Genomic DNA, 16,807 nt, shown 5'->3' with positions numbered 1-16,807 from the left:
TCTATGAATGAATATCCCATACCCTGTGTAGTATGTTAGAAAAGACCTGACTGGTGAATGTGGCTGAAATGCATTGAGTTGGAACTTAGATAACAGGATAGAATCCAAATCTGATGGCCTGGACTGAGCTGCAATCACTTATCTGTTAACCCCACTCCTGTGCAGAGCTGGATTAAAGCACTGGCAAACAAGGTAAGTGCCTAGGACCCAAAGATTTAGGGAGGCCCTCTTAGATGTATTAAGGAATCAGGAGCCAACTGCAAGGAATTAGGATTGCCAACTGTTTGGATTTTTTCAGTTTCTACAGATTTTTAAAGTTAGGACCTGAAAGTCAGAAGGATGGATAAAAGGTCTGACTATTTTTCAGAGTTTTGCCCTCTGTAACTCTCCAATGCTCCCCACTTCCAGTACAAGGACTGTGGTATGATCCAACTAGTGGGAAAGCTGCTCCATTATATTGCCCAGTTCCCAATTTGAATCAATTCAAATCAATTCAACCTGGAAAAAAAGCGGCCTCATTGCTTCAGTGCAGGCCCAGTGTCATCATGGTCCATGAACTTCTCCACAGAGGTAGCCTTAACAACATGTTGCTCTTGCTGGCATTGGGCCTTCATCTCTGCCGGGTCCTGCCTTCACAGAAAAAGGAAGTAGGCAGGACCCGGCAGAGAGGAAGGCCTGACGCCGGCAAGAACAGCATTTTGTGAAGTCTGCACTGCTGCCGGTGAGTGTGTGTGTGGGGGGGGGGGACTACGACGACAAAGAGAGTAAGTGAGGAGGGGGATGGGAATAGGGGGAGTTATCAAACTTTGGGGGGGGCATGGATGGAGGGTGCTGGATCTCGGGGGGAAGGAAAAAAAAAGTTGCCTTACTAAAGGGCAGGCAGGGAAGGAGATGGCCTAGAGACAAGAGAGAGATTAGATAAGACAGTGGGGAAGAGTGGGAGAGGCTGAAGTTATGGAAGGAAGAAAAGAGAGATGCTGGGATAGGGAAGCTAGAAGAGCAGAGGGAAGAGAGAGAGAAATGAGTGGAGAAGTGTGGGAAAGATGGTAAGTCCATAAATGGAGAGAAAAAAGAGAGAGATGCTTGCCCTGGGATGAGTGGTATAGGAGGAGAAAAGAAACAGAGGGGACAGAAGGCGAGGCAGGGCCATAGAAGAAAGGATGGGGACACAGTGGATGGAAGGGGCAGAGAGAGAAGGCAGATGCATGGAAGTGAAAGAGAGGACAGATGCTGGATGGAAAGAAGAGAATGAAGAGTATGATTAAAGTACAAATGACAAAAGGTAGAAAAAATTGTTTTGTTGCTTTTTTGCAGTTGTATTGATAAATGTTTTTAAATAGAAAATGGAAATAAAGTCATCATTTTATTATACTAATTTTAATACACTTTTTACTAACCAGTATACTGTACTGACTTGAAGAATGAGGTTTTGGCCTCTGAAAGCTAATTTAAAATTTGATTAATCCAATAAAATGGTATTTTCTTATTTTCCATATTTCTATTTGTTAATTTGTAAAGTGGTGATTGTTATTTATCAAATTTTTCTTATTTACATCTGCTATCCTTATATTTTGCACAGTAATAGGGGACGTTTTACTGTTCTGTGGTGTTGCATTGTATGCAGAGTCTGGCTTCTTGTTTGTTTAGTTTAACTTATGTCTACATATTTCTGACTTTAGTTTGCGATTACTTATTCCATACTGGGCGAAGGTATATCTGTGTTAAGAACATATGAATTGCTGCTGCTGGGTCAGACCAGTGGTCCATCGTGCCCAGCAGTCCGCTCACGCGGTGGCCCTTAGGTCAAAGACCAGAGCCCTAATTGAATCTAGCCTTACCTGTGTACGTTTCAAGTTTATTATAAATTTGATTGATCGCTTATTCAAAATTCTAAGCAATGAACACATCAGTAAAATTACAAAAATTAAGGGGGCAACAAAAACAAACAGAGATCTAAACCTTACAAAACATATTAAAGACTAACTTTACAAACATAATAAAACACGAGGAAAGGATGGGGAAATAAATACAAATTGATTGATAGAAAAGAAGACAATTTATGGTAAAAAAACAATAGGAAGGGAAAGAACAATGAATCTCAGAGGGGTTATGAGATTAGAATGAAACTTCTAGACTGGCTTTCTAATTACTAAATGCATCTTTAAAAGAAAGCTTTTTAGTTTGCTCTTGAATTTATCTAAATTGTTTTCTTCCCTTAAGTAAATAGGGAGGGAATTCCATGTTTGAGGAGCTGTAACAGAGAAGATGAAATGCCGCCGTGTGTTAATAATTTTAAGTGAGGGAATAACTAGTAAATGTTGATCATTAGACCTCAGTAGTCTAGTTGAGCCATAGGGAATCAATGATTTATAAATGAAAGCCGGAGTTTTGTATAGCACAGATTTAAGAACATAAGCAGTGCCTCTGCCGGTCAGACCATAGGTCCATCCTGCCCAGCAGTCCGCTCTCGCGGCGGCCCAAACAGGTCACGACCTGTCTGAATCACTAGAAGGGGCTCCCTTGCCACCTTGGTATCTCGTTTAAGTCCTGCCTTCCTATCGAAGTCCTAGCCCTCCAGTCTTGCACATGCACGACCTGGTTGGTTTATACTCATTACCTGGTTAACATTCTATACTTGTGTTACATCCCAGCTCCTCCCTCAGTATCCCACAATCCCTTTATCCGTCAGGAATCTGTCCAATCCCTGTTTGAATCCTTGGACCGTACTCTGCTTGATCACTTCCTCTGGTAGTGCATTCCAAGTGTCCACGACCCTCTGGGTGAAAAAAAACTTCCTTGCATTTGTTTTGAACCTATCTCCCTTCAGTTTCTCAGAATGCCCCCTTGTATTTGCTGTCCCCTTTAGTCTGAAGAATCTGTCCCTATCCACCCTCTCTATGCCCCTCATGATCTTGAAGGTCTCTATCATCTCTATCATATCTCCCCTGAGCCTCCTTTTCTCCAGAGAGAAGAGCCCCAGCCTTTCCAGCCTCTCGGCGTATGAGCAGTGTTCCAGCCCTCTTACCATTCTCGTTGCTCTCCTTTGGACTCTCTCAAGTACCGCCATGTCCTTCTTGAGGTGTGGCGACCAATACTGAACGCAGTATTCCAGATGCGGACGCACCATCGCTCGATACAATGGCATGATGACTTCCCGTGTTCTGGTTGTTATGCCCTTCTTTATGATGCCCAGCATCCTGTTGGCTTTTTTCGAGGCTGCTGCTGCAGACTTAATTTATACATTATACGGTGAGCGACTGGGAGCCAGTGCGCTTTCTTAAGAAGGGGAGTCACGTGATTGAATTTCTTAGCCTTCATTATAAGTTTGATTGATGCATTTTGGATGATCTGTAAACATCTGATTTCATTTTGAGCTAGTCCGTAGAAAGTTGATTTAACAATGTTACTAATGTGATCATGATAGGTTAGTTTATCGTTGAAGATGACCCATAAGATCTTAATGCTACTTATCATCTGTAAGGTGGTACTCTTAATGGAAATTGGAAAAATTAGTTTAGAACTATCTTTCCAGGGAAAGAACATGACATTTGATTTATTAACATTAAGAGCTAATCTGTTAGCATCAAGCCACTGGTGAATCTGTTCAAGTTTTTTATTAATTGCTATTGTTTCGAGATAATTATTGGGATCAAGCGGATGTAAAAGCTGGATATCATCTGCATAAGCAAATACGGTAAAGCCAATGGATTAACAGAAAGTCATGAGGGGTGCAAGGAAAATATTAAACAAAAATGGTGAAAGAATCGATCCTTGTGGAATACCATATGTAGCCGAGAAACTTTCAGAAGTTGTATTATTGAAGGACACAATTGAAGAACGATTTTCAAAGTAAGATTTAAACCAAAGAAGAACCTGATCCTTGATGCCTTTAGACTGAAGTCTATCTCTAAGAAGATTGTGGTCAATTGTATCAAACGCCGATGAAAGATCGATAGAAATCAGAAGAACAGATGTATGATGATCCAGAAAGTAAAGTATGGAGGTAGACTTGCCAATCAACAAATGTTCTGTAGAGTGATGTTGTCTAAAGCCTGTTTGATTTGGATGTAAGATGTTTGTTTTTTCTATGAATTCTGATACTTGATTAAATACTACCTTCTCAGTCAGCTTTGCCAAGTAAGGGATATTTGCAATTGGCCTGTAATTGGTTTTTTCCTCAGAACTGATTTTATGATCCTTAATAATGGGACGAATGACTGTTTCCTTCCATGCCTTGGACATAATGCTATGTTGGAGACTTTCGTTGATTAGAGCGAGGATGAAAGGACCGAAAATTGCAAAATAACGTTTAAGAATAAAATGGGGAATTGATTCTGCTTGGGAACCCTTAGTATTAATGGTATTAATAAGGGATTCAATCTCCATAAGATTAGGTAGATTAAATTGTGAACATTTTGAAGAACATTTTGAAGATAATGATGACCTTGGCTCAGTTTGGTCTTGATCTGGTATGGAATGCTGATTCATGGTTAGATTTTTCCTGATATTATTAACCTTGTCTATGAAATAAGTTGCAAGTTCCTGGGCAGTAGGCAGAGTATTAGTTATTTGATTTTGTTTTTTGGTTGTAGAATAACAGATTTTAAAATAGAATAAAGTGCAGAAACGTTTTTAGCTTCAAAATTTGGCTTGAATAGTATTTCATTTCTGCCTGGTTTATTTTTGCTTTATACAAATTTGAGTGTTCTTTAAATTTTTCAAGATTGATCTGGGTCTTATCTTTTCTCCACCTACGTTCTAGAGATAGAAGTTATTTTTTAATAAGAACAAGTTCTGACGTAAACCAGGGATTCAAATGTTTTCGTGCTGAAATGGATCTTATTTGAGTCGGCGCTAATTCATCTAATAGAAGCTTTGTGGATACATTCCATTGGGATAGGAAATCGTCTAAAGAGCTGGCCTTTAGGTCTGAAAGATTTAATTTAAATACTGGGGTAATTAAATCTGAAGATAGGTTATTAAAATCTCTATATTTAACGGTCTAATGTATTGCGTGCACTTTGTTAAATGAAGTTATATGGGTTATAGAAACTAAGTAATGATCTGACCAGGGGACTGGCAGGCAGGGGCCTGTCAGATAGTTACCAGTTGCAGAGGAAGAAATTAAGACCATATCGATTATATGTCCTGCTTGATGCATTGGAACTGTTAATAGTAGACATAAATCAAGCTAGTTAATGTGAGAAAGAGTTTCTTTAGTGTAAATACTATTAAGATCGTCAAAATGGATACTAAAATCGCCAAGGATCAAGGGATTAGTGGTAAAGGAACCAAAATCAAATAGAAGTGATTGTAGTTCAGCAGGAACTTGTCTAACTTTGTCTTGAATCCCTGGAGGGTGTTTTCCCCTATAACAGCCTCCGGAAGAGCGTTCCAGATTTCTACCACTCTCTGGGTGAAAAAGAACTTCCTTACGTTTGTACATAATCTATCCCCTTTTAACTTTATAGAGTGCCTTCTCGTTCTCTCTATCTTGGAGAGGGTAAACAACCTGTCTTTATCTACTAAGTCTATTCCCTTCATTATCTTGAATGTTTTGATAATGTCCCCTCTGTCTCCTCTTTTCAAGGGAGAAGAGTTCTCTAATTTCTCACTTTTCAGCAATTCCTCTAGCCCCTTAACCATTTTAGTTGCTCTTCTCTGGACCCTTTCAAGTAGTACTATGACCTTCTTCATGTACAGCGACCAGTGCTGGATGCAGGTGGGGGCATACCATGGCCCAGTACAGTGGCATGATAACCTTCTCCGATCTGTTTGTGATCCCCTTCTTAATCATTCTTAGCATTCTGTTTGCCCTTTTTGCCAGCACCTTGCATTGCGTGGACGGCTTCATTGACTTGTCTACCAGTACTCCCAAGTCTCTTTCCTGGGGAGTCTCTCCGAGTACTGCACCAGACATCCTGTATTTGTGTATAAGATTTTTGTTATCGACATGCATCACCTTACATTTATCCATGTTAATCCTCATTTGCCATGTCACGGCCCATTTCTCGAGTGTGTTTATGTCACGTTGCAGATCTTTGCAATCCTTCTGTGTCTTCATTACTCTGAATAACTTTGTATTGTCTGCAAATTTAATCTCCTTGCTCATCATATCAATTTCCAGGTCATTTATAAATATGTTGAAGAGCACGGGCCCAAGCACTGAACCCTGCGGCACTCCATTCGTGACGCTTTTCCAGTCCGAGTATTGTCCATTTACCCTCACTCTCTGTTTCCTATCCGCCAACCAGTTTTTAAATCCACGTGAGTATTTCCATGGCTTGCAATTTATCGAAGTAGTTGTTCATGCGGGACCTTGTCGAATGCCTTCTGAAAATCCAGATATACAATGTCGACCAGGTCACCCTTGTCTATCTGCCTATTTACTCCCTCGAAGAAGTGCAGTAAGTTCATCAAGCAAGATCTTCCTATGCTGAAGCTGTGCTGACTGGTCCTCATCAGATTGTGTCCGTCAAGGTGATCAATGATGCAGTCCTTTATCAGCACCTCTACAATATTTCCCGGTACTGAGGTCAGACTCACCAGTCTGTAGTTTCCCGGATCTCTCCTCGAACTTTTCTTGAAGATCGGCGTAACATTCACCACTTTGCAGTCTTCCAGAATCCTTTCTGATTTGATCAACAGATTGGCTATTAGTTGGAGCAGTTCTATGTGTATGAAAAGGAAATGGTTTTCTGTTAGCATTGAATGTGCAGGATCGATCTGTATTAATCTGTCTTGTTTAGTTTTACAATAAAAATTGATTCAACTTTAAACTTAAAAAGCTGTGACATTGAAAGTGAATCGTATTGAAAAATTGATTCAATAGTCCAAATCGAATTGAAAAAGTTTTCCCTGAATTGGGCAGCTCTGGTAGATAGGTCTCTCCAAGTGCATCCTAGGATGCACTGTGCGGGACAGGGCACTACCATTTTGAAGATGGCAATCCGGAGAAACAGATGTGAGTAGTTATCATGCCTATTTCCTATGAAAGGTCTAGAAGAATGGGGGTTGGGCCTCCACTAGACTACTAGGAAGTGACTTGTGATTTATGCGAGGGGTCTGGCCCATCCCGGCCTGGGAGGGAGGCACTGGATCACAAGGCTAAATTGAGAAGGGGAGGGACCACCAGACCACTGCTGCATGTGGGTTGTTGGGGTTTTTTTTTTTGTTTTTTTTTTGGGGGGGGGGTTGGCTGGGACTAAAACCATTAGAGCATTCAGCACACAATAACATACATACAAACCTGGCATTAACCCCTCTTTAGAGCTGGTGTTAGTTTTGAGCATTGGCTCCCTGGAGAGGTGACCTGCTGGGAGGAAGGCCATGAATAAAGATCTGAGGGGGAGAGGGACAAGGAATATTTTGTCTTAATCATGGCTGCTAACGAGTCATAATGCTCTATTTCTGCCTTTCCTTTATATTCAACTGAAAGGGTATTCTTATAACAATATCTAGACAGGGAAGGTACATAGGTGCTCCATGGCAGAGGTAAGTTTGCACACATATTGGAATGTGAGGACATAAAAAATAGGGTTTCGTGGTAGGAGGGCCCACAGATATAGGACCCAATGTAGTTTTATTCGCGCCCTGCTCCTATGTTATGAAATTTTCATCCAGTGCATTTTGAACCTGTGATAAGCAGCTGCACAGGGGCCACACTATGTAATACAGTATACAGTGGGTTGGGACTGGCACCTAAAACTGTCTGCAAATCTGCACATCAGGTTCAGCTTCCTACCTGAAAGTACATATTTGAAGCCCTGCTTCTCACTCACTCGGATCAGGAAGGCTCCAGTCGTGTTGGTGGGTGACATGAGCTTTTTCACAGCTTCTGAGCGGGATAAAGTTTCAAAGAACCATCTGGAAAGAGATGGAGAATTCAGCAGTTATTATGCATTTAAGCAAAGCAACCGAGCACAATGTTCCCCACAGACTGAAACACAGCTTCTGGCAAAAGCCAGAGAGGAGACTCAAATTCACTTAGTACTGGATGTTTTTGCATAATAGAATACCAATGAGTCAGCAACCAAAAACAAATCATAGAAAATATTTTTCACTCAATGCATAGCTAATTTCTGGAACTTGTTGCCAGACGATGTGGTGAAAGCAATTAATATAGCTGTGTTAAAAAAAAAAAAATTTGAACAAGTTCATAAGCTGTTATTTAGCAAAAGCCACTGCTTATCTCTGGAGGTAAGTACCATGGAATCTTGCTGCTTCATGGAGGTACTTGTGACTAGGAATACCCATTGTTAGAAACAACTGGACTAGACAGACCTTTGATACATCATAATAAGGCAGTTCTCATTTTCTTGTGTTCTTACACGGGTGGAGTGGGTCATCCTCCACTGACACTCATGAGGAATGTGGTCATTAAATTTTGGAAGTGGCTATGGAGATGGAAGAGGCATAATCCTTAGGTAAACTGAAAAATAATGGAGCTTTTCTGATGGGAATGAAGAGTAAATTATTGTTGATTTGGTGTATGGGGAGGAGAGAATTTAGGATATCTCTGTCAAACCTACTCCTGAGACTATCACCTCTTAACTTCATCCTATGCCCTCTCACTCTGAAGTTTTCTTTCAGTTGGAAAAAAAAACCTCACCTCATGCATATTTATGCCACACAGATACAAGTATTTAAATAACTCTATCATATCTCCCCTTTCCTCCAAATGTATACATATTGAGATTAAGTCTGTCCCCATATGCTTTATGACGTAGACCAACAACCATTTTAGTAGCCTTCCTCTGAACAAACTCCATCCTGTTTATATCTTTTTGAAATCTTGGTCTCCACAATTGTACACAATATTCTAAATGAGGTCTCACCAAGTCATATACAGAGGCATCAATACCTCCTTTTTCCTACTGGCCATCCATCTCCCTATGCACCCAAGCATCCTTCTAGCTTTCGCTATCACTTTTTCAACCTATTTGGTCACCTTAAGATCATCACATACTATCACACCCCAAGCCCTAGTCTTTTGTGCACAAAAGTTCTTCACCCCCTAAACTGTACCATTCCCTTGGGTTTTGTAGCCCAAATGCATGACCTTCTATTAGAGCAAAAATATTCAGTATACAGGAACCATAATTATGGAACTCACGTCCATTAGAACTACATCTAGAACCTTCCATCACTACATTTAAGAATTAACTCAAAACATATATTTTTGATAAAGCGTTTGCTCCGTAGGGATGTTTGCCATGTATGGGTTCTCCCTCTGGATAGTGTCTGATGTCTCCTAACTTTTCACACATTAATTCTTTCTGCTTTCTTTTCTCGCCTATATTATTATTGTAATTTCTTTTCTGTATTCAGAACACAATATGAATGTAAACCACTTTGATGGTCTTCTCTAAGCAGTATGTTTAGTTTAAATAAACTTGGCTACTTGGAAACCTTGCATTTAGCTGCCAAATTTCAGACCATTCCTCAAGATTCACTAGGTCCTTCCTCAGGTTATCCACACCATCAGAGGTGTCTACTACATTGCAGATTTTGGTATCATCCACCAAGAGACAAATCTTAACAGACAGCCTTTCTGCAATATCATTAACAAAAATGTTGAAAAGAACAGGCCCAAGAACCAAACCTTGAGGCACACCACAACATCCTTTTCCTCTTTGCCCTCCACTCAACCAGTTCCTGACCCAGTCCGTAACTTTGTGGGCACAGACCAAGGGAACTCAGTTAATTTATTAGATGCCTGTGTGAAAACTGTCAAAGTCTTTGCTAAAATCTAATTACACCACATCTAGCTCTCTCCCTCTATTCAACTCTTTGGTCATCCAGTTAAAGAAATTGATCAGATTTGTCTGATAAGATCTGCCTCTAGTGAATCCATGTTGCGTGTAATTCACTTGATTCCAGAAACTTCACAGTTTTTTGTTTTAAAAGTGTTTCCATTAATTTACTTACCACACAAGTCAGACTTACAGGCCTGTACTTTCCTTCTTTTTCCTTCACTTTTTTGGAAAGGGACCACATCCACCCTTCTCCAGTCCAGTACCACTCTCAACTCTATAGAAGTATTGAAAACGTCAGCCAGGGAAGCAGCCAGAACTTCCTAAGTTTCTTTAGTACCCTCAGATGCACACCATCTGGCCCCATTGCTTTTTCCACCTTTAGTTTAGCCAGTTCCATATGAACACAATCTGAAATTCAATCAGGGCCTACCACACCTCCAGCCCTATTTGGGTTTTGTCTTCTGCGGTCCCGCTCTCAACGCTTCAGTTGTAAACACAGAACAGAAATATTTGTTAAGCAGTTCAGCCTTATCTTTGCCAGCTTCTGCATATTCCACCCCTTCACCTTTGAGTCTCACAATGCCACTTTTGCACTTCCTCCTATCATAATGTATCTAGAAAAATATCATCTGCTTTTTCCTCATTCTCCATAGAGTGGTTCATAACTTCATCAGTCTTACAATTCCATTTCAAGCCTTCTTTTGTTCATTAATATACCTGTTCAGTCTTATATTTTTAATGCCATTTGTTCTTCCACCAGAGCGTTTCCCAGCCATATTTCTCACTTTACATCTTTTATTTTTATCCAGTAATCTCACTTGTGTTCCTGTTCTTGTGGTGTTTTGTTTTTCATGAATACCACATCTTTTGCCTTTATTTTGTCAGTAACATGTTTGGTGAACAATATTGGTTTCCTTTTTCTCTTGTTCTTATGTACCTTCCTTATATAAAGATCTGTTGCTGATTTTATAGCTCTATTCAGTTTGAACCACAGATCCTCCACTCTTATGTTCTTCCATCTCATCAAGTACTTTCCCTTCTTTTTTTTTTTTTAAACCTATTTTATTAAGCAGTAAAACAATGCCAGAACATAGACATCAACAAAAGGGTCCAATAACAGAGCAGAAAGGAAAGTCCTTCAGAGGTTCCATTTTCAATTTTTACCCTTCTCCCTCACCAAAGGAACCAATAACTGCTGACTGGCTTTAGAAGAGATAAAAGTAACAAGAGGAATTATAAATTCAATCATCTTCTCCGGGCAGCCGGAGACAGTGAGTTCCAGAAGGGCTGCCAAGTAGCGCAAAGTTGCCTGCCACCAGGAGTGTCCAAATTATGTACTACTCTCCAACGCTCCATCTGTAGGTATTGTATAAGAAGTGCCAAACTGGGTGTCTCTGGGTGAAGCCAATGCAGTAGTATAGTTTTAACACCGAACAGAGAGGCAAGTTTTAGAAAGGCTCGCATGCCCTTAGGTACCCGGGTGACTACGGAGCAATAAGACTACTTTAAGGGTATCCCAGAATCGGGCAGAGTTGTACTTATGCTGATCATTGTGCTGGGCATAGTCCTCATAACGGGAGTGCAATGCTTGGAAATGTTTGTCCTGAGCCATAAAAAAGGGGAAGCACCACCTAGAGAGACCTGCCTGAGACAAAGATATATCAAGTTCGATCGAGCAAATAGCATGGTCTGAAACCACAATTGGGCCTATAGTAGCTGTGAGAAGATAGGAAAACAAAGAAGGAGAGGTCAGGACATAATCTATCCAAGACCAAGAACCATGGGCTCTAGACATGTGAGTGTAATCCTTGACAGATGGATTAAGAAGTCGCCAGGGATCCACAAGCTCCAAAGCGTAACAGAGAAAAGGAAGTCCCTTTTGAGAGCTCGTGGTGGCGACCTGTGGCGCAGAAGTTCTATCATAAGAACTGCCATCTCGGTCCATCAAGTCCAGCGATCCACACAAGCGGAGGCCCAGCCAGGTGTATATCTGGCGTAATTCTAGTCACCCATATCCCTCTATGCCTCTCGTAAGGAGATGTGCATCTAGTTTGCTTTTGAATCCTAGAACGGTGGATTCTGCAACAACCTCCTCCGGGAGAGCATTCCAGGTGTCCACCACCCGCTGCGTGAAGCAGAACCTCCTGATATTTGTCCTGGACTTGTCCCCCCCCACACCCCTCCCCCCCCCTCAGCTTCAGTCCATGTCACATTGGACATTGTAAATCATTTTTTTTCCTGCTCTATTTTGTCGATTCCTTTCAGTATTTTGAAAGTCTCGATCATATCCCCTTGCAGTCTCCTTTTCTCAAGGGAGAACAATCCCAGTCTCTTAAGTCATTCCTTGTATTCCAGGTTCTCCATACCTTTTATTAGCTTTGTTGCTCATCTCTGCACCCTCTCCAGCAGTTTTGTGTCTTTTTTAGGTTGAGAGACCAATGTTGGACACAGTATTCCAAGTGTGGTCTGACCATTGCTCTGTAAAGCGGCATTATAACTTTCGCCGATCTACTCGTGATTCCCTTCTTTATCATGCCTAACATTTTATTTGCCGCGCATTGTGCCAACGGTTTTAGGGTCCTATCTATCAGTACACCCAGGTCAAGCACTTGATTAAAATCACCAGTCAAAATAAGGGGCAGTTGGGTAGATTGAGTGTACACTTGAACCAAGTTATGAAAAAAAGCATGTTGATAATTGTTGGGGGCATAGACCACCAGAAAATGAAATGTCAGTCTTGGTACCTCAACACGCAATAAAAGATATCTTCCATACATATCTTTCTGAATGTGAGTAATTTGACTTATAAAGCCTTTTTGTACCAATACTGCTTACCCCCCCACCCCCACCCCCACCCCCACCCCTTTTCTGTGTGGATTAGAAGAGTAAAAAACTTGCCCTATCCAGGAAGTTCCAAATTTTCTTGATGCATAAGCTTAGTCTCTTGTAAACAAGCTATATCTACTGCATGGGGCTTAAGCTGAGTAAGAATCTTAGTTCGCTTAATAGGTGGCATAATCCCAGAGACATTCCAAGTGACCAATTTTATTTTAGAGGAGGGCATACTGGAGAGAAAGTAATAGCAGAAGGAACAAACCATCCTAGGTGCCCAGCCTCCACCCAGGATGAGAATCTGAAACCCACAGACTGCAAAGACAAAGTAGCAAGAACAGATAGGCCAGCATCCATAAGCACAGCATAATAAAGGTACTTTCCCATTCTAACAAAGACAGCATGCTTAAAATCTAGGATATTATGATTTGTGTGTCCACTTTAGTTTGGGCATCAAATAATACAGTGTGAAAATTATTGTTGGCTAACTGAGCACCCACCCAGATATTGGACACAAGATCTAGCATCACCTCTTCCCTCATGGGTTCCTCTCCCCAGGTCCCATGCATTTCAGTCACTTTAATATTGTTTTTCACAAATAAAGCTACCCTTCCACATTTTTGACTATCTCTATCTTTCCCAAATAGGGTATAGCCCAATATGTTTGCATCCCATTCATGGGAGTCATTTAACCACATCTCTGTGATAGAAACAATATCCAAGTCTGCGTGTAACATCTGGGCTTGCAGATCATGAACTTTGTTCACATAACTTTGCAGTTACATATTGTCTCTCTCATCATCTACTTTCTTGCTGATAGAATTAAACTAAATTAGCAATTCACCTTTCTACTACTACTATTAATTATTTCTATAGCGCTACCAGATGCACGCAGCGCTATAGAAAACAATCTCTGCTCGAAAGAGCTTACAATCTAAACACACAAGACAGACAAACAGGATGCCATGGATACAGTTAAAGGGAACAGTTAATCAGCTGGCTGGATTGGAGGGCAGAGGGGTAGGGTTAAGGATTGAAAGCTATATCAAAAAGGCCTTTCTCTACTGCTGTCACTCTTGCTGTTGGTTTTAGTTTAAGTGGGGGTGACTTCTGGAGTTCATCTGCTTCTGTTTAGCACCCAGGCTTCTAGCTAAATGCCAAGAAATGTATTGCCTGTGTTTCTCCCTAAGGATCCTTTCTCATGCCTCAGAAAGATGTAGCCCAGCATTACAAAATAGTGTTTTGTTTTTCCATATATTGCTCCATCCTTCTATGTTTTTAAAACCTTCTTTTGGCACATGGTATGAGCCACCTATTAAAATCCAAAAGAAAAACTGTAGAGATACAGGATACAGGAACTTTATTAGAATCAATAAAATGTTGTTTTCCAAAGGATGGTTCACCTTGGTTAGAAACCTGGACCCTGTGATAAAGACTGTGGACCTGAAGCTAAGAAGCAGCAAAAGTTTCCTGTAAAAGTATGTCGCAGTGTGGGACTGAGCCGCCTATTGGCATTTTCTGTATTTTGTCTAGGGTAGCAGCTAAACAGAGCTTGAAGGCAGGGCTACAATCAAGTGAAAGTCATGTAGTTCAAACTACCTGTCTCTCATCCCCTCGTTAATTGAAAATGTGGCACTTCAGGGGCAACAATGCAAATTTAAAATGTGTAGATTCATTTCAGTGAAGGAAGTGGTTAAGGCTAGCTTGACTCAAGATGGCAGCTATTTAAATGTCATGAGAAGGCCTTTGTTTTGGAGATGTGGGCTATCCAGAGAAATTAGAGGCACATGTGTCATTATGTGGAAGGAGTATAGGGGCGCCCATACCAGTGATAGCAGCTATGGGGCTCATAATCAAAAGAGAAAAACGTCCAAAAACCGGCCTAAGTCGACACTTGGACGAACATTATCCAAATACGTCCAAGTGCTGATAATAAAAACGGGTTTTGGACGTATTTCTAAACGACCTAGGCCTTCATAGTGCCACTGAACGACCAAAGCTAAATGGGGCATTTCAGGAGGAGTGTCAAGGGCGGGAGTTGGGCGAGACTTGGGCTGGCTTAGACTTAGTCGTACAGCATGTATAACCGAAAGTTATACAGCCCAGGATCGACGGAACTTGGACATTGTGAAAAACCCACCTAAAGTCACCAGACAAGCACTGCAAACACATAAAACAGACCCCCACACACTACCCCAGTGATCACCGACCCCCCCCCCATAAAAATATTAATCACACCTTTAAAATTCAGCCTCCAGACCATCATCACCTGGCAGCCTGGCATAGGAAAGCCTAGTCGTCCAGCACAGAGGCAGCTTAACCCGTCTTGAGGGTGAGTTAGGGAATCATGGAGAGGAGGCCCCATGCCCATAAGCCCCTGTAATCACTGCATTGATACTTAAACATGTGCACTCCCCTATACACCCCCCAAAACCCTTTTTTACTGGCATATAAGTGGCTCCTGCAGCCATAAGGGCTATTAGGGTGGTAGATAAGTGGGTCTAGGGGATTCTGGAGGTGGTTTGGGGGGCTCACCATGACCTATAAGGGAGCTGTAGTGAGATGAAGACATGGTACCCTTTTTGTTAAGTTCACAGCAGTGCCTTGTAAGGTACCCCACTATTTAGGTGCCATGTCTGGGTGTTCAGTCCATCACTTTGCAGACCCCTCCCACGTCCAACAGGGCTTGTTCTAGGCATTTATGATTTGGATGAAAAGTTGGACGAAACTGTGGTATAAAGATGGACGATTTAGCAACTTAGATGATCAGATCGCCAGGACGTATAGTTAGACGATTTTCGAAACAAAAAATATTTTGGACGTATTTTTCAAAAATGTGTCCAAGGCTGATTTTTACTCTGGACCAGTGGTGTACCAAAGGGGAGGGCGGTCCGTCCAGGGTGCACGCCCCAAGGGGGTGCACAGCTGGCCACCCACCGGAGAATAGGCTGCCACCGGGGAAAGACTTCCACTGCTGTCATCTGGAACAAGCTGGCTGAGTTCTCCCTTCTTTTCTTCTCTGCAGGGCCGACCAACTCTCGCTGTCCAATGTCAACTCTGACGTCGGAGAGGACGTTCTGGGCCAGCCAATCGCTGCCTGGCTGGCCTGGAACGTCCTCTCCGACGTTAGAATTGACGTCGGATGGCAAGAGTTGGTCGGCCCTGTGGGGAAGAGAAGAAGGGCGAACTCGGAGCCAGCCTGTTCCTGATGGCGGCAGTGGCAGACTACTTCCAAGCGGCGGTGGCAGCATTTTACCAATGGCGGGGGGAGGGGAGGGAGAAAGAAAGAAACCGGGGGGGGGGAGGGGACAGGGAGCCAGAAAGAAAGGGGGCAGGGTGAAACAAAGAAAAAGAAAAAACTGGGGCATGGAGAGAGAGAGAGAAAGACAGACAGAGAGAAAGAAAGAGGGCATGGAGAGAGAAAGAAAGAAGGGGGGCAGGGTAAAAGAAAGAAAGAAATAGGGCACAGAGAGAGAGACAGACATAAAGAAAGAAAGGGGGCATGGAGAGAGAAAGAAAGAAATGGGGCACGGAGAGAGAAAGACAGATATAGAGAAAGAAAGGGGACATGGAGAGAGAAAGAAAGAAGGGGGCAGGGTGAAACAAAGAAAGAAAGAAAGAAAGAAAGAAATGGGGCACGAAGAGAGAGAGAGAAAGACAGACATACTGAAAGAAAGGGGGCATGGAGAGAGAAAGAAAGAAAGAAAAGGGCAGGGTGAAATAAAGAAAAAGTTTGGGGAGGGAATGAGGTCTGGAGGAGAAGAAGCATACAGGAGGCTGAAAGAAGGGAAGAAATATTGGATGCACAGTCAGAAGAATAAAGTGCAACCAGAGACTGATGAAATTACCAAACAAAGGTAGGAAAAATGATTTTATTTTCAATTTAGTGATCAAAATGTGTCCGTTTTGCACTATGGCCCCCTTTTTACTAAACCGCAATAGTGGTTTTAGGGAGCCTATGAGCGTTGAGAGCAGCGTGGGGCATTCAGTGCAGCTCCTTGCACTAAAAACTGCTATCGCAGTTTAGTAAAAGGTAGGGGGTATATTTGTCTATTTTTGTATACTTGTTACTGAGGTGACATTGCATAAAGTCATCTGCCTTGACCTCTTTGAAAACCCACGGAATGTTAAATGATAATTAACATTTTCTCTGCAAACAGTGTGCTTTGTGTTTTTAAAATTTTATTGTTGGTAGATCATTTTGACTTGGCCACGAA

General features: G+C 41.8%; 1 protein-coding gene across 4 annotated transcripts in view; it reads right to left on the bottom strand.

Moving 5' to 3' along the window:
* PTK6 (protein tyrosine kinase 6) overlaps positions 1-16,807 on the bottom strand; it is a 68,884-nt gene that overhangs the window by 44,335 nt on the left and 7,742 nt on the right. For 3 of the 4 annotated variants that reach the window (XM_033914767.1, XM_033914768.1, XM_033914766.1), the window contains exon 2: positions 7,745-7,866. In XM_033914767.1, coding sequence (XP_033770658.1) covers positions 7,745-7,866 — 122 coding nt within the window. The remainder of the gene's footprint in view (positions 1-7,744; positions 7,867-16,807) is intronic. The other variant, XM_033914769.1, reaches the window with a different exon arrangement.

Source organism: Geotrypetes seraphini, chromosome 11 (genome assembly GCF_902459505.1).
Source record: "Geotrypetes seraphini chromosome 11, aGeoSer1.1, whole genome shotgun sequence".
Lineage (NCBI taxonomy): Eukaryota > Metazoa > Chordata > Amphibia > Gymnophiona > Dermophiidae > Geotrypetes > Geotrypetes seraphini.
The sequence above is the reverse complement of the archived record's forward strand: the minus strand, read 5'-3'. Positions and strand labels throughout refer to the sequence as shown.